This window comes from Terrapene carolina, unplaced genomic scaffold (genome assembly GCF_002925995.2).
Source record: "Terrapene carolina triunguis isolate 2854851 unplaced genomic scaffold, T_m_triunguis-2.0 Scaffold130, whole genome shotgun sequence".
NCBI classification, from domain to species: Eukaryota; Metazoa; Chordata; order Testudines; family Emydidae; genus Terrapene; species Terrapene triunguis.
The window spans coordinates 6,170,067-6,187,947 of record NW_020664481.1 but is presented as its reverse complement, the minus strand read 5'-3'; the positions used below and the strand labels follow the sequence as shown (position 1 = coordinate 6,187,947).

At 45.3% G+C, this 17,881-nt stretch overlaps 1 protein-coding gene across 2 annotated transcripts in view; it reads right to left on the bottom strand.

Moving 5' to 3' along the window:
* The window catches only part of NKAIN4 (sodium/potassium transporting ATPase interacting 4), an 85,251-nt gene extending 69,079 nt beyond the window's left edge, over positions 1-16,172 (bottom strand). For both annotated transcript variants that reach the window (XM_024219207.2, XM_024219208.1), the window contains exon 1: positions 15,920-16,172. In XM_024219207.2, the coding sequence (XP_024074975.1) occupies positions 15,920-15,973 (54 nt within the window). In that variant the 5' untranslated portion in view covers positions 15,974-16,172. The remainder of the gene's footprint in view (positions 1-15,919) is intronic.
* Between the last annotated feature and the right edge of the window lie 1,709 nt (positions 16,173-17,881).

Sequence of the window (17,881 nt, the reverse complement as noted above, 5' to 3'; positions counted from 1 at the left end):
TGCTCTGGTGGAGGGAAGCAGCATGCAAACCCATTCTAGGTGAAAAGAGCTCCTTACTCAAGCCTGCTCCAGTGACACAGGGGCAAAGACCTCGTTTTCTCTCATTCAATTGGAATCATTTGTTGGCTGATTTCTGTGGTACTAGCTAGTGACTGACTGGGGTTTGTGCCTCAACCATCCCCTCCAAACACGGAAGCAACACACACACATAGCAGCCAGCAGTCCGGGTCCGGCCAGGAAAGTCCCAAGTTTCTACACAAGGTCCTAGTGAACTGCTATCCCTGCCACTGTAGTGGGACATTAAGAGAGTGAGTGTTCTGTGCCTCTGCAGTCATTAGTGGTGAGCTAGTAATGGGAGGGCAGCTGTGGAGAACTGCACCTTTAAGGGGCTCTGGCATTATACCTTGAAGGGTATGTCTACACAGCAAAGAAAAAACGCCGGCTCACCCGTGCCAGCCAATTCGGGTTCGTGGGGCTCCGGCTGCACGGCTGTTTCATTGCTGTATAGACTTCTGGACTTGGGCTGGACCCCAAGCTCTGGGACCCTCCTACTTTGCAGGGTCCTAGAGCTCGGACTCCAGCCCATGCCTGGAAGTCTGTACAGCAATGAAACAGCCCCACAGCCCAAGCCCCATGAGCCCAAGTTGGCTGGCACAGGCCAGCCGCGGTTGTTTGGTTGCTGTGTAGACAGACCGGAAGAGGTTCTGCTCTCCACAGCAGCTATTGCGGGATCCTGGGAGACCAGCCGGAGACCTAGTTGCAGGGTAGCAGCTCTTACTGATGGTCAGGATTCCTGCCAACAGCAGGACAGTAACTGCACTGAGTGAACCCTGAGCTCTGGTAGGGGGAGAGAGAAATAATGGGCAAGTGTGTGTGAGAGAAATGACTTCTCAGTGATGGAGAACACACTGTGAGACTGCAGACTGGGACACTCAGGGGTACACAGAGAGATGGAGGAAAAACATTAAACCTTCTCAATTCCCAGGAGAGAGACACAACAGAGTACAAGTCTGGAGATTCTCCTGATGGAGAATGTGCAGGAGATGCCCCCTGAAGAAAGGAGAAAAGGTCTACAGGTCCTCTCTCCTCCCTAAAAATCCCCAGGATATATATATATATATATATATATAACCTCCACCTTCCCTGGCCACCCAAAGACCCAGCCTCCCTCCAGTATTGTCCCAGGAAGATTTCCTTTTACAAATTATTGTTAGCTACATGCCCCTATAAAGCCAGTACAAAGTTACTGTCTGATCTAGCCAGGGGTGTATTACTGCAGTATCTAGAGGCCCCAGTCATGAATCAGGGCTCCATTGTGTTAGGTGCTGTACAAATACAGCATAAATAGGTGGTCCCTGCCCCAAAGTGCTTACAATTGTCTGTATTTGCACAGAACATGATCTGCTATCCCCTGCCATCAAACCTGCCACATGAAGCAGAAATCCAAGAGGCACAACATGCCCTGTTTGGGAGCTGCTGAAATTTAATATTTGCTCCTGGGTCAAATCCTGAAGGTTAAAAACAGAAAGTGCAGGTATGTGTGGCAAATTGTGTGTTAGCAGCATAACAGGAGGCCACCTAGAGTAAAGGGCAAACGGTTTTAGCCTTTGGAAGCCTGACAGAAAAGAAATGCAGAGAGAAAGTCAAATTCAGCCCTGGCATGAGTGGTCAGGACTCCCCTTGGCGCCAATAGGAACTGCACTATTCTTTTGCCATGGATGAATTTCATTCAGGGTCTAGGGGGCAGAGATGTTCCCCAAATCATGAAACACCCAAGTGTATAATGATCATGTGTTCACTGTAATGTTAGATGAATAGCTACTGACCACAGTAGCTGAGGGTGAAGGGAAACGTGGGGGTTCACTTGGGTTCTGTCAGTGCAGCAGACTGAAGTAAAATGGAGGCCCACTGAAGAGGTGCTGAGTCTCTGCAACTCTGTCATTGATGTCAACAGGACTGGCCTTTCAGAAGAAAGAAAGCCTGCTATAAACCACCTAGGCACATTCAGTGAATCAGAACATATTGCTCCAGCACAGCTGGACAGCTCTGCCCACCCACCCCTGGCCTGCCATTCTATTATCATCCAGTCCTAATGCAGAGGTAAATAAAATTACACCGATCTGCAGTCTAGGGAATAAGCCACCAGCTATTCAACACTCCGATCAGCTACTCATCCTTTCATGCTGCATGTTGGAGGAGAAGGGGATGTTTTAATAAGTGGCTAGTTGGGGTCTTGGATCCTAATTGAGCAAACTGTATTATTTGTCAGCATCCACTCAATCACTATACAGAGTAGCAAGCGAGTGTCTGAAAGGACATTCTGGGCAGGCAGATACTAATTGTCCTCACAGCAAGTCAGACACTGGCTTTCTTTAAACATGTTTCCTTCTTAACAACGAGGAATGAGGTAGGGGCAGGGGAGAGGTGGAATGGGAAATACCTTAATTAATTTCACAGTGTCTGTTTTAAGCATCGTAATCCTGTTATCTGTGTCTCTGGTCCCCAATTTTCACTCTCCTCTGCATGCTTAAATGCAGATAATGTAAGTAAAATACATACAGTAAAACCTCAGTTATATGTACTCCCACTATATGAACCTTCCTTTCTAGTGAACTGCCAGCATATCCCCCAGTCTGATTATCCAGACTCCCAGTTATCTGAACATATTTAGAGTGTCTAAGAAATTAGGATAATCAGATTTCTACAGTAATTTTATATGTACAAACTATAATTGGGTGTATTTTCTTTCCTGCTATCATGTCACAAAATGCAGTTTACTGTATGTACTTAGCAGACATATACCGCACATGTGCACCAATTCTTAACTTCACACATGGGACCAATTGCCTAAAGAGTTTATTTGGAACTATGGGCGAATCCTAAAAAGTTTGGAATTGGGTTTGGTTTGGATAACCATCCAAGAGTTCATATGCGCATTCCATCGACTGAGATGTGCTGAGTCTGCAAAGTTGGGCAAAGATCTGGAAGTTCTCTTTCCAGTCCCTAATAGAAACACGGCAAGAATAGTTGCTCTGTTCTATGGATAAACAGAGGACTTTAGTCTCCAGGGCCATCACTAACGTTAATATTCAAACAAAAAATGTTGAGTCTTTTTTTAAATTTTACTTTGGCTTTTATGTATCATCTGTCGGATAGTAATGACTTTGTGATGTCATGTGCCTACAGAAGGCCAGATCAGAACTGGTGCCCTGGAGGTAAAAGGCTCTGTACTCCATTGCCAATCCCATGTGCCAACCAGTTCCCTAGCCAGACAGCTAAATGATGTAAGGGTTATGCCTTACTGTGGAGCGCTTGGTTGGATGTGGGGTGACACCTTGGCCACAGCCCAGGACCAGTAAAATGGTTGCTGCTGAATTATCTTCTGGAAGCACTATCCCTCTGAGATGGTTCATCTATAAGCACAGCGTCAGCTGAACAGAGAAGAAGGTGATAGAGGACACTAAAGATGGGGACAGAGTATTTTATTACCCATGAGAAACTTATAAAATTGAGTGTAACCTTGCATAGGGTGCTGTCTCTGGTGTGTTCATCCTCAGGGATAAACAGTTTCACTGCAATTAATAGCGTGTCATTGTCTGCCTGTAGCTTTGTCTGTAGTACTCAGAATCTAGTCTTGTCACCAAGAAGATGGACCAGTCTGGAGCTCGGTGAGAACCTAAGTACCCATCTTATTTGGTTATGTCCTTACTTGCCATGCTTGGGCATCATTTCTGTGATGCCACAATAATTGTATTGCCTGTTCTATTCGAAATGGCTTTCTCTCCCTGGCCAGGCCATATTGGGAACATATTGGGATTGATTGCAGACTATTCACGCAAAACTTTGCCCCCCCCCCCCAACCCCCCGGAAGCTCAGCAGGTAGCGCAGTCTCCATGTGAGGGCACTTGCCATGATCTTTCCCATTGGAGATGCAGCATTATCACCCAAGCAGGGGTCATATGAAACATTTGATAAGAGGACATCTCCCTTGCTGTGTGTGCTTACTTTACATTCACTAATAGCTACATATTCATTTAAGTACCAAGTTCCTTTTTACTGAGTATGTTTTGCTCTTGATGGGAAGTTTAACCAAACTCTCCTCAGTAACGCTGAATCCTTACATCATTTGTCTGTATGGCCGGGGTCTGGCTGGCACATGGGATTGGCAATGAAGTACAGAGCCTCTCACCTCAAGGGTACTAGCTCTGATCTTCTGCAAGTGAGTGACACCCCAAAGTCATTACTATCTGACAGAGGACCTGTAAAAGCCAAAGCAAAATGACTTTTCTCAGGAACTGGGGTGAGAGAGGTGTCCATGTCACAGAGAAACAGTTAAAACTGACAGCACTGTTGGTGATCTTGGCTTATGTCAACTGGAATTGGACCCTTTCAGTAGCCCAAAAGTACCAAATCACAGCCCTTTCCTTGACCCCCTGTAGCAGGGTGGTCACCCGTTCCCGTCATAAAGGGCTTAAAACAGCCCAGGAGAGGGCTGTGGCTGGAGGCAAGCAGCCCAGGTTGATTGGGGAAGCAGCCTCAGCTGTGGCCACACCCCAATGAGGGCCCAGCTGGCCCTTATAAGAGGGCAGTGGGCTAGGAACACACAGACACACTCTCTCTCGCCTTTGGAGAGGGAGGGACCTGGCTGCTGGGGAGTGTACCAAGGTACCTGAGGTAGAGCAGGGCTGGGGGAAGGCTAGAGGAGCTGGGGGGCTCTGGTCTGGAAACCCCCCAGGTTGCCGGCCTAGTCTAAGGCCAAATAGGTACTGGGATTGCAGAGGACAGCCCAAGGGTAGGCAGAGGCAGCAGGTCTATACCCCCCTTGCCGGTGATGAGTGGCTTATATACTGCAGTCTGCCCCAGTGAATGGGGGCTAGATGGGGACTGGGCAGTAGCCATATACTGAGGTGGGGATAGGGGGTGGGGGTTCCCCTGGAAGGGGGAGACCCAGAGACTGTGGGGTTACTGCCAGGGGGCAGCACCCCAGTGGAAAGGGGCACCAGGGTCTGGGAGGGACACGGGGGCCCAGCGGTAGCGAGACACTGGCCGACAGAGGGCGCTCTGGAGGCTGGAAGCTAATTCCCTGCGAGACCAGCAGGAGGCGCTGCAGGGGTGAGTCCTGCATCGCTACACCCCCATGCACCAGAACCCCCTATTTGGAGTTTCTGGGGGAACAGGCAGTGTAAAGCAGGTCACCAGGGGATACCCTTATGCCAGGGGAATCCCCAGCAGCCTTTGGGAAATCTCTACATCTCCTTTGTTCTATTGGAGCAGCACAAAGGGGAGTAGACAGGGGCTGAGGATCTGTCCCTAGGTGACAATCATGCATGCAAGTCAGGTGTCTGTATGCACAAGTCCTGTTGCATGTCTCAGCGGATCACTCTCTGCAGAAGTTAGCCACAGAACTGTGCTCCCAATTTTTCAGAAAATCTGGACCTGGGTGGAGCGTATATCCTCTCCTCACCAGCACAGAAAGTATGACGACTGTTCAGGTTTCAATTAGTTCCAAGTATTTGGGAACAGAATGTATTCCTAGAGGGGGGGAAAAAATGAGGGAGAAAGCAAAAAACTTTATTAGTCAAGCTCCGGATCTGAGAACAGCTGGTGCATTTTCCTGCTGAGTCGGCCGGTCACTGAAAGGTGGCAAAGGAAGCTGGCACAACAGTGCCAATTGTTTGCCTTCTATGAGCAGGTGACAGAGGCAAGCTGGTGCATTGATTCTCACATTATATTTTCATTAAGCCATGGCAGATGGCATTGGAGACCACAGTTTACATATCATAATTTCAGAAGGAAGGTGGCAGTGAAATTGATGCATAAATTACTCAACTTGGATTCACCCAAACAACATGCGGGAGACGTGGAAGTGATAGACAAGAGGGATCATAAAAAGCTGCTGTCTTTATTTCTGCATTGAGTCCTCACCACATAATGAAAATCTGGGGCATCAGTTTTCTCTGCTAACCAACATACTTATGTCTAGCATCCTGACACCGACGCAGCTGTACTGACGGCAAGCCACAGACACGAGGGAAATCGCAACGATGCCCTTTTATAAATGAGGCCAAAAGTACTGCTTGGAAAACGCAGTTTGGGCCAGATCCTCAGCATAATTCAGCATAATTGAAGTCAGGGGGGTTATGCTGATTTACACCTAGGTGAGGACACGATCCTTTGTTATTAGATTTCCCCCTTAAAGAGACAAATTAAAATATATAAAACTCAGAGTGCAATTGACATAAAACTTCTGTTCTCTATCAGTTTACATAGACATTTAGGGTCACGTTCTGATCGCAGCTGTCCCAGTGAAAATCCAGAGAAACAGTGCTGCCTACTCTTATGGCTTTATCATGGATTTCACAAAATCTGCTTTTTCTCAGAGAGCCCCAATTCTGGGAGTCATGTTATCCACAGAGAATCTCAGCTTTTTTTGTTTCTGGTTTTTTGTTTTAGAGCAAGATTCTTGGTTGCAAAGAAAATGCTCAAGAACCAGAAGGCCAAATAAATCTCAACCCCAAATTCATTATTTTTTAAATCTCATGATTTTTAAGCCAATTTCATGATTTTGGGGGGCCTGAATAATTACTTTTGAATGCTTCAGACTAAAGATACTGCATAAATTGGTTTTGATTTCATTTTTTTTAGATTTAAATAATAAAAAAATGTCCAAAACCCATTCAATACTCCTATACAGATAACTGATTAACCAAAGCAATGAAACAGCTCATTTCTCCCTTCTTTTCTCCACGGCAGGAAAATATCCTCAATCTTCTTGCAAAACCCCGTCAGATTAATGGTTTGCAGAGTGCCCAAAAGGTTAGCAATAGAGCTGCATGGAAAGGGGGGAGGGGTGTTTTTCATGGAAAATTTTGACAAACACCAAAACATTTTTCATTTTTGTCAAAAATTGTAGTGAAATTTTTAAACTTTTCATTAAAAAAAGATAACTGAAAACATTGCAGGTTTTGACAACCGATTTTGGACAAGCGCTGCTGAATACTGACAAACCTTTGGTGTTTTTTTGCCAGAAATGTTGCCAGACAGAAAAAATCCAAAATTTTTGAGGAAAGCAGGGACTTTCTGTGTAGGTGACCATATTTCCTAGAGTAAAATCAGGACGTTCGGGGCTCGCCCAAGCCACACACCACCACCACCCCGTACAGGGCTCGCCAGAGGACCCCCCACCCATGACTTGGCCTCAATGCCTGAGCCCTGTGCCGCCCACGGCTGGGGCTGGGCTGAGCGCCCGAGCCCCTGCTGGGGCTGAGTGCCCCCCTGAGCCCCGTGCCGCTCATGGCTGGGGCTGACCCCAGAGCCCCACTGCCTGGCACCTTGAGTTACTGCCCCCCTCCAACGTTCCTCTGCACCCCTCTAGGCGGATGCACCCAACGTTTATTGTGAACTGGGCATTAGTTCATTTGATCTTAGCAACTGATCTGTTGGCAAGAGCAAACAGGACAAATGCCAGTTTTTGTCAAAAAAGTTGGAATGTCCGGGACAGGGCTTTAAAAAGGGACTGTCCCGGCCAAAACAGGCCATATGATCACTCTATTTCTGTGGAGATTTTCGTTTTGTCGATAACCAGTGTTCTATCAAAAAACATGTAGACAGAAAATTTTCAACCAGCACTAGTCGTCCTGTTCGGGCTGTTTTGGACCATGTGGTGAGCGGGAACAAGTCCCAGAGACTGAGGCCCCCTGCTAGTAATGCCCTGTCCCCCTCTTCTCTTTTATAAGACGGCGGAACGAATTTCATTGATCACAACTGCGGTGGTACATCAGTGGGGAATAGGCATGTCCCATGTCATGTAGGATTTAATAGGTCATGAACAACACCTTAGACTATCCCTACTGCAGTGGAGTTACTCCAGCTTTACCCCTGGGGTAGCAGAAATGAGAATCAGGCCTTTTGCTCTCTAATTTATCCTTCCCAGATCTCCTGTTTGACAGTCCCCTGCAGCAGGTGCTTGGAAATGCTGCCTTTTACATACCAGTGAAAATGTACCTAGTCTCCTATGTAACACACACTGGAACAACCTCAGCTCTGCTCGTGGGATGTCACTGAGCTACACCGGATGTTCTCTTGAGCTGACCGCCCCATTCACAGTGCCATTCCATCTGAGCCAGCGCCCAGACACAGCAAAGAGCAAAGGGGCTGAACCCTGGGATAACAACAGACCCTTGTCCGTTCTTATGGAAAATAAAAGAAAGTAAACCACAAAGCAGAGCGTAGCTCTGTAGAGATGAGCTACACCTCAAGCTGGTATGATACATTTCAGGGATGGAGGGGTGGGAAAGAGAATGAAGAATACCAGGGTCACTCCACTCCTCACAGAAACATTTCACAATTCCGGACCTACCTAATAATGTTCTCTCCAATGCAGCTAGAGAGGCTCCTCGTCTTTGTTATTTGGACTCATCTTTTCCTTACGCTGTAAGCAGAAATGGAAGCCTGATAATCTGCTGCCACCGGGGCCCGCTATTTTCCCCTCCAGGATCATCTTGTGCTGTTGTATTCACATTCACCTGCCCATGTAGCAGTTAATCAAGCTCAAGAGTTATGAAGAACGCAGCATAGCATATGGGGTAACCGGACAGAGCATGGGAAAGAGGTCACATGATAAAATGGAGCGGTGCAAGGCACAGCCTGTTTGCATCCTATGCACCACTGATTAGGCCTTGTCTTTTTATTTTCTCTCTCTCTTTTGGGAATGGGGGCAGGACAGTTTATAAATAAAATCCATCAGTAGGGCCGGATTAAGAGGCAAAGTCTATAAAATCTGGGCCTTGGAGGCATAGCGGCCCATCAGAAGAAACAAGTGCGAAGCAGAGCAGCAGGCTGTGGCCAGGCAAGGCTGTGACAGTTGCCAGCCAGATACATGAGGTGGGATGGATTTTATCAGCAGGGCCTCAGAGGTGGGAGGAAAAATGAGAGCCACTGGGGAAAAGTCAGCCTGGGGGCCCCCAAAGTTTTTCATTATTTCAGCTATTTAAATCTGAAATTTCACAGTGTTGTAATTGTAGGGGTCCTGACCCAAAAAAGGAGCTGTGGGGGGGTTGCAAGGTTATTGGGGGCAGGGGGGTTACGGTACTGCTACCCTTACTTCTGCACTGCTGCTGGTGGCGGTGCTGCCTTCAGAGCTGGGCCGCTGGAGAGCGGCGGCTGCTGGCCGGGAGCCCAGCTCTGAAGGCAGAGCCACTGCCAGCAGTAGCACAGAAGGGTGGCATGGTATGGCATTGCCACCCTTACATCTGTGCTGCTGCTGATGGGGCACTGCCTTCAGAACTGGGCGCCCGGTCAACAGCCGCCGCTCTCCAGCTGCCCGGCTCTGAAAGCAGTGCAGAGGTAAGGGTGGCAATACCGTGACCCCCCTAAAATAATCTTGTGACCCCCCTGAAACTCCCTTTTGTGTCAGAACCCCCAAATTGAGAAACACTGGTCTCCCCCATGAAATCTGTATAGTATAGGGTAAAAGCACACAAAAGATCAGACTTCACGGGGGGAGACCAGATTTCACGGTCCGTGATGCTTTTTTCATGGCCGTGAATTTGATTGGGCCCTAATTATGTGGGATGAAATTCAGTTAGAAAAATAACAGTACAATCCAATTACACACAACCCCAGAATATAGTATAAACCCACATCATAACGTCACGTCCATCAGCACAGCGGCAGAAGTCAGAGAAGAATTTCTGCTGTGAATTATTTGTGCTTCCAACCCATTGAAAATGTACAAGAAGATCACAAAAGAACCAGACCAAGCTTGTGCAAAAACACTTTAAGAAAAAGAGGTTGAAGGGTGGAGGGAATTGTTTTTATTTTGGACCTTCCTAGATTCCATTCATGGTCTGAAACCTCGGAATGGGTTGGTTTAGAGAACACAAAAGCATAGGATTCCTGGGAGTCACTGGCAAGCTACTCCAACAGTGGGAAGTATGAATCTGGATTGTCTGAGCAATGTGAACTCTGGATGCAAGCACCTTTGAAATACCAAATATTGCACAAGAAACACTGCACTTGTGCTGCTCTCCTGCTTTGCAGTGGAACTCCCTGTCCGAATCATTACTGACGAGAACGGCTTGGAGAACTGAGCTTTTCTCCACACAAAATTTTGACTTTTTGTCAAAAAACAAACCAACCAAAACTGGAACGTTTTCAGCCAAAACGTTTTTGGGATTATGACGAAAACTCAAAATTGTCCATGGAAAGCGGACACTTTCCATGATGACATTCATTTAGTCAAAACCTCAGTTTTCCACCAAAGACCAGTTTCAGTGGAAATTTTTACACCAAGCCTGTTATTGCCACAGCCTTAACTTTACTTTGTCTGGCACTCACACTCAGGAAACAGCTTCTGTTTAATGTGTCTCTTGTACTTATTGTATAATTTGTGGCAGTGCTTCAGGACCACAGATGGGGACCAGGGCCCCACTGTGCTAGGAGCTGTACAAACATAACAAGAAGACAGCCCTTGCTTTGAAGCATTTACAATCTAAGTGTAAGGTGAGAGTCAACAGGTGAAGGTGATAAAAAGATGGGGGAGCACAAGGTAACAACGAGATGATTCTGATCAGTATGATAAGCAATGGGCACACTGCTGATTTGGGCACCTGCTTTTGTTTTAACTACTCTGGGTTCAAATCTGCCAGTTAGGCACCGCACAGCATTAGCGACTGTGTGAAATCATCCCTTCCAGCCCTACATGCCTATGTATCTATGATACCATCTGGGGGAGCCTCAGGGAGCATTCAGTACCTCTTCAGGGGATGTATCTAACTCTCCCAGCAGTGCTGTTTCTGTTCCATGGGCTGGTTGTGTGGGACGGCAAAGGTGAGAATGTCCCTGCCTCCTCCTCCCACACAACTTTGGCATGCTGGGCACCCCCAGAGAATAGCGAGGGAGCAATCCCTCTACTTCCAAAAGTTCAGGGAATGTACTTACGCTTGGCTCTTAGCCAGGCTATGCAAAGTGCAGGGGAAGGCTCTTTATACCCTCTCTCCCACCCCCACTCATGTAGAGGCCTGGCAGAGTCTAGTACTTGATTGCTATTCAGGGCAGACAGTGTGCTTGGGACTGTAGGACATCAGAGAGATAGTTCCTGCCCCAAGGAGCATATGAGTTACAGCTGACAGGCTGGTGTGAACTTCCCCAAAGTTTTGGGCTGCTTGGTTCAGCTCAATATATAAAGAGGGGCCAAGAACCAGCGGCAAAGTTGGGACCTGTATGTGAATCCAAATTTTGCCTGTGTTGGGGATTGAGAGTGGGTGGATCTAAAAATCAGCATCCAGGTCTGTTGCTACCTTTAATGTAGGCAATGGAGTGGGAAGTTTATAAATTTTATAAAGTTTAAATATTTTATATGTTTGTTCATTTTTTGGCCATATTCTGTTCTGATTTACACCCTGTGCAATCCCAAAGGCCAATGTACCTTTTTAAAAATTTTCCAGTGTTTTAGTTTATCAACTTTCTGCTAGATCAAGCTGACACGGCCATGTTAATCATTAGAGAAGGTTGCTAGAGAAGGATCTATACTGGTTTCAGATAGTTTCCAGAATTGATCACCCACTTCTGTAAGAGATTAAAAAGACATTGTCAGAAAAAGAGGGGGGGAGAAGGAGAGAGACAGAGAGAAGAAATAAATACATGGATATAGTTATTTTGGGTTTGTTTCTGTGAGTAGAAATTCTGTGTGGGCTCCTCTCTCACTGTTAATGGGAAATGTTTGTCATTTTTTCCATCTAGAGCCTCTGAGAAGAAGGGGTTCTAAATGTATTTGTAAAATTGCCTCCAGGTTTACGCTTGGCATCTATACTCCCAAACCATGGACTGAATTTAAACAACAATTACTTGATTTGTTGGGACGGATTATGGGGAGGGAGGGAATTTTTCCATGCCTGGTCTGGTTGAAATAAATTCAGATGGCGCCGTCAGCACACACAATCACTTATTACTTGAAGAAATATACTATTGTGAACAATCTGCTTACTGGCAGGGAGGAAGGACTGGATCACCAGTTATTAACATTTTTCCTGTCTGGAACCTAGCAACTGAACTGTCCATGGTTTCTTGCTGGGACCCACCAATCCCACAATGTTTTGGGGGTCCTGGTGGATGCCCCCTAGTGATGCTCTCTGCAGTATTCCACATAGGGTGTGAAATCCTGCACTAGAAATCTTTTCTATCATTAATTTCTATACTGCACATTTCTCTAACACACTTCACAGGGATGGAGTCCGGGTCCCATTCCCTCACTGGGAAAAGATACAACTTGTTCAGGTTTTGCTTAAGCTTTTCCTAATATTCTTATTTCAACAAAGATTCATGGGGGGAAGGAAGGCGGAGTCCATTCAGATAACATTAGTTTCTGAGTTAAAGTGATGTAAAGACAATAAAACCAGTTGTGTTCATCCATCCTTAATTCACACTACTGGGCCCTTACAGTGTGAATTAAAAGGCCAGATTGCCAATCCTAGAACCAAACCCTCCCTTGACAGGCACAGTGATGGGAACCAAAGATACTGCCTTGTGGTTTTCTGCTGGCAGGTCTGAGGCACCATGCTGTGGGAGTAACTATGCTTTCTGTCCAGAGCAGAAATGTATTACAGGGTAGGTGTATTAGTAGCTAGCCATCAACCTACTGAATATGGGATCCCCCTGAGGAATGTGGGGGGCAGGCTGCATGTTAACTGAGCCCACTTCATACAATACTCTTCTATGCATTATGGGCCTGATTTAGCAACACACGTAAGCATGTGCTTAACATTAAGCTTGTGCTTAAGTTCCATTGAAGGCCACGCTGGATCATGACCAGTGGTGCTACCTTGCCTTGCTGCATGCATAGGGGTGGCAGGGAAGAAGAGCACCAGAAGAGCCCTTTCATTCACTATGCTCACCAGTACAAAGCCACGAAGGAGCAAAACCTTAATTTGGAATGTTCAGGTGGACGACAGTTTAAGATTAGAGTTAGTCAAATTATTCATTACAAATGTAGCCTCTTTCTGATCAGCGAATCAGCTGAGACTCAATCCTGATTCTCTTCAAACATATTCATTAGCTTGCTCTATATAGTTTAGACAAAGAGTTTGCAGCCCGTGCATTGCTGGTGATCTATTTGGCATTCATGTGGTGTAGTTGATCACCTAATTCACATGTTGTGACTTCTGCTATCCAGTTGGATGACAAACGTTTTTAATCAGGAGAACAACAAACAACAATGATTAATATACTCAGATATTTTATTTTTTCAGGCATACATTTGTGCTATAATTTGTGAACATTTCAGAAACTGTGAACACTTCCACGCACAACTGGCAGTTATCCAAGTACTTGCACATAAGGAGTAATAGGACCTCCACAAGCCATTGCAAATTGAACTCTTGCTTTTCTTGTATTTATTATTTATAAAAACTCCCAATAAAGTCAGTTATTGCACTAGAGAAATATATAGTAGAATGTGCAGTTTCCAAACAAAGTAGTATAAAAGCATGCAATTAAGGTTTGAAGTACCAGGGGTGAAATTCTTACCCCACTGACGTCAATGGCAAAACTCTCATTGACTTCAGTAGAGCCGAGATTTCACTCCAGGACTTTTGTTGTGGGAAGCACAGTGTCTGGAAACACTAAGGGAAGAATATAGAGAGATCAAAATAGCAAGTGAAATAGAACAGAGACATGCGACGATCAACGAAAGTTCACATCTTTATAATTTATTAATGATGATGGTCTGATCGCTTCTGGTTTTTGTATTAATTGATTCCATTACGTACAGTATCTCATTCTATTGCAGCTCACTTAGCTATATTGCTGAATAAATGACCTGACAATTTACACACAAGGAGAGCTGGAAATGTAGCAGGAAAAGGTCTCACCGCTTCCCCCAGTAACTTACTGGGAGTTTAGCCAACAGCTCATGATCACACCCTCATCAGGACACAGTTTCAGGAATTCCCTCCCCATACTTTACATTTTTCATCTCTACCAGTTTACTAAGGCAAGTGCCATGGGAAATCGCCAAGACAGAGGCATCCAAACTTGCTAAAGAATGGGAAAAGAAGCTGATTCTTTTCTTCACGGAGGAGGGTCCTAAGGAAAAAAAATGTCCGGGGTTCTTTGTTCCAGTATCCTGGATACCAGAAAACTCCCACGCTTGTCAAAAATAAGAGCAGCACCAGCAGTTTTTTAAAAAGCAGGCCAATACACTGCTGGATTGAAGAGACAATTAGGTGTTCAAACACTAATTTATTCAAATGTTAACATGGTTACAGTCTCTTTCTTCTGTACAGTATGGGTGAAAAATTACAGGAAAGAACACAGACACTAAAAGACTAAATACTCACTGCTATCATTATCATCATGATGCATAAAACATGTCTAGTAATATGCTTCATGCAAACAACAGAACCTCATTCCTTATTTTATTTATCCACAAGTCAAATCTTACATCTCTTCGTTAGGCTAGTCACAACGAATAGCCTAAACTTTGCTCACCACACCCAAATTTTAGACCACTGGTTTATGTTTTAAAAACTAGCAGCTTCCCAGTTTCTGCTAAATGAGAGATTCTTTCTTCCACAGAACTGTCCCTTCAGAGAAAATAAATTACTGTTACAGTAAACAACTCCAAAACACAGTTTTAGCTAGAGTACTCAGTGGCACCGATTTACTACTGAGTTTAAAATCAACTGGCTCCTTTCCTCAACAAGATCTAGAGATTATGCTCCAAAATAAAACAAATTTAGAAAAAACGCGCTTCACAATTAAATAAAGGAATGGCATTTCCTTTTTAAGGCAAGAGAAACCCTGCAGCCTATTAGCAATTGACAAGGGGAACCTCCAGATACAAGCTAGATGCACAATCATAAAACAACCAGACCTTTGTTTATCACAGTTCAGCATTGACATGTATGCAGATGTGATAGAAAGCCACGATGTATGAAAACCAGTATTTCAGGCGTTAAAGGAGTTTGCTTCTGATTATATATACTTGTACAATTAATGAGGAGAATGTTTTAAATAAGTAGTTTTAAATATGCATGAACACATACAATCAGTGAAGACGTGCATAATAAATTAATCTTTCATTGCAGCCTTATATATTAGTACCTTTGGCCTCTTTGATATCTTGATTATTTCAGCACTTTTGAACTTTTTGCTGTTGCGGATGATGATCATTATGAGAATTCTCGACTTTTTAACATCAGGTTTAATTTTTTTTTTAAAGGAGGGTGACCTTACACGTTCAAGACTTTTTTTTTTAAAGGTGCCCCTTTAAATAAACAAATAAAACAATGAAGCCACCCCAGAAAAGAAAAGTAACTGGCAATTCAGGTTTACATCCGGACTCCTCCCACCCCTTTCAAAATATAAATCAAAAGGCTGAAAGTTAAAAAGGGACCCAATACTGTAATAAAATGAATAATTCTAATAAACGATGATTACGAAAGCAGCTGCGTGGGACTTAAATTTTCAAACTACCCACCCAAATTCGGGGACTCCCTAATTCTTAACAATGCAGTTTGGGAGTGGAGTTAGATCCCGGGAATCTTTTGTTCTGAGCCTGCCGGCTGGGCCCCGCTCCCGGGTTTGTGCCTGATCGCTCCATCAAAACGAGTTGCTTGCTCCACTTCTGTTGGAGAAGCGGGGTTGATCCGGGCGCAGACAGACACAACACTCTCCCCCCCTCCATACACTCCCTTCGCCTGTGGATGTAGGGAATCGGTGCCAACTCGTGTCGATTCGGCTCCCGGGTCAAGTTGGACTGGAGCGGTGTGTAAAAGTTTCCCTGGATCCGCCACCCTCCTGGGGGATAGGGGGGGGTGTGGGGGTGCGAAGGGGGTTCCCCACGGGGGTGGCTAGAACCCGGCTAATTGTCCCGGCGTGAGGAAGAGCCGCGAGGAAAGAAATTGTCCCGGCTACTCACCAGCTGTAAAGTGCAGAGGAAAATCAAGGTACAGCGCCCGGTGCAGCATCCCATCCTCCCCAAGCCCAGCGGGTCCCTCCAGCCGCTTGAAGCCGAAAGCACCAGACCAAGAAGCGGGGCTGGTTCACTGGGACCTGCCCGCTACCATCTCCGGGGCCAACTGCCTTCAGCCGCATCCAGGGACTGGGCAGCCCCCTCCGCCGTCTCTGCCAGCAGCCGGGCTGCGAGAGCAGCTGCCTCTCCCAGCCGTGAGGTCGTGGAGCAAGTGAAAGAGCCCCCTCCAGGGAACCGCTTGCTGGGGAGGAGGGCGGGCGTGTGGGGCCACGTCTTAAAAGGGCAATGCCTGATAGAGGCTCTGATCCAGACTCTTTGCCAGCAGTGTGGGAGCCTTGCCATTGACGTCAATGGGATTGGGGTCAGGCCCTGCCAGTCAACTTGGGTAGCTGCAAAAACCCACCCTACACCTCTACTTCTTATGGGGCACCCAGCGCCCACGGAGAAGCAGAGGATATACAGACAGACCCACCGTTCTGCATGTGCCACACATGCATGTGATCATATGTGAGCAGAGCTTTGTAAATAGTGCCGGGCAATGAATTTACTCAGCCAGCTTCACCTCCTTTTCTCTCTGCAAGTTCTCTAAGAACAGGTGGCAGTTTTCTCAAATTTAGTCTTTATTTTGCTGTTTCTTCCAGTAAACTTGTTAACTAGAATATTTGTGATAGAAAAAAAGGGGATAACAGTCACAGCAAAAATCATTTTAAAATGTACATACATATTAATGGATTTATTTTAGTATTTTTAGTATTTTAGATTTGGGCATACATCACATGTGATTCATTAATAAATAGAAGTTTGAAGTAGAAATGACTTAATGGGTCATATCTTAACTTGCACCAAGTTCTGCAATCAAAGCACATGCTTTGCTACATTTTGAGATATTCTAGATCTCTATAAACTTATCCAAATATCTTTACACATCACATATAATAATACCTAGCTCTTATATAGTGCTTTTCATCCATAGATCTCAAAATACTTTACAAAAGAGGTCGGTATCCTTATCCCCATTTTACAGATGGGGAAATGGAGGCATAGAGCGGTGACATGACTTGCCCAAGGTCATCCAGCAGGCCAATGGCCAAGCTACGAGTAGAACCAAGGTCTCCTGAGTTCCAGAATAGTGTACTGTCTGCTAGGCCAGACAGCAAGTGGCAGAGCAAATCCCCAGAGACAGGTGCAACAGTTTATATTGGATATTGTACAACCCCACATAAAAGCCAACTGCAAGCACAGTCTCTGTAGAAGGGCCTCCAGAGAAGAGGGAGCCATTGCTCCATCCTCCACTCCACCATAGCCCAAGGAATGAGCCAGATACACCCTGTGTTAATCTATGGTGTGCTTCATGCTGCAAAGCACCTACACAACAGGATAATAATATCACACAAATAAGAGATGGGAAAGACCTATTTGATCATAATGTGGTACCTCTACAGGTTCTGTTAAGCTAAATAGCAAAGTTTAGTGTACCACCCTGGACCTGCTCCTTCTCCCTCTGAAGTCAATAGGAGCTTTGCCATTGCCTTCGCTGGGAGCAGAATGTGACTTTGGCACCATGACTGATCAGTTGCATTTCTCCTTTAAATAAATGCAAAAGAGTACTTGTTGCAGTAGTGTCAGAATATAGTGATAGCCGGGGCATCATGATGCTGAAGAAACAAATGGCCCATTAAAGCATTCCTTGATTATACTGAAGAAAAATAGGATTCTGCCCAAAGTGGTAAGAAAACCTCATATTAACTTAACTATTGTTATTCAAATCAGCAGCCATGAAAGAAAGAAAAAACAAACAAACAAAGAAAAAAGTCCCTATAACACTTAAAACAAGAAGTTAGCCCTCTAAATGGACATAAATCCCATTGGTTTCAAATAGTGAATTTTCTGACCTGTTCACTGAACATA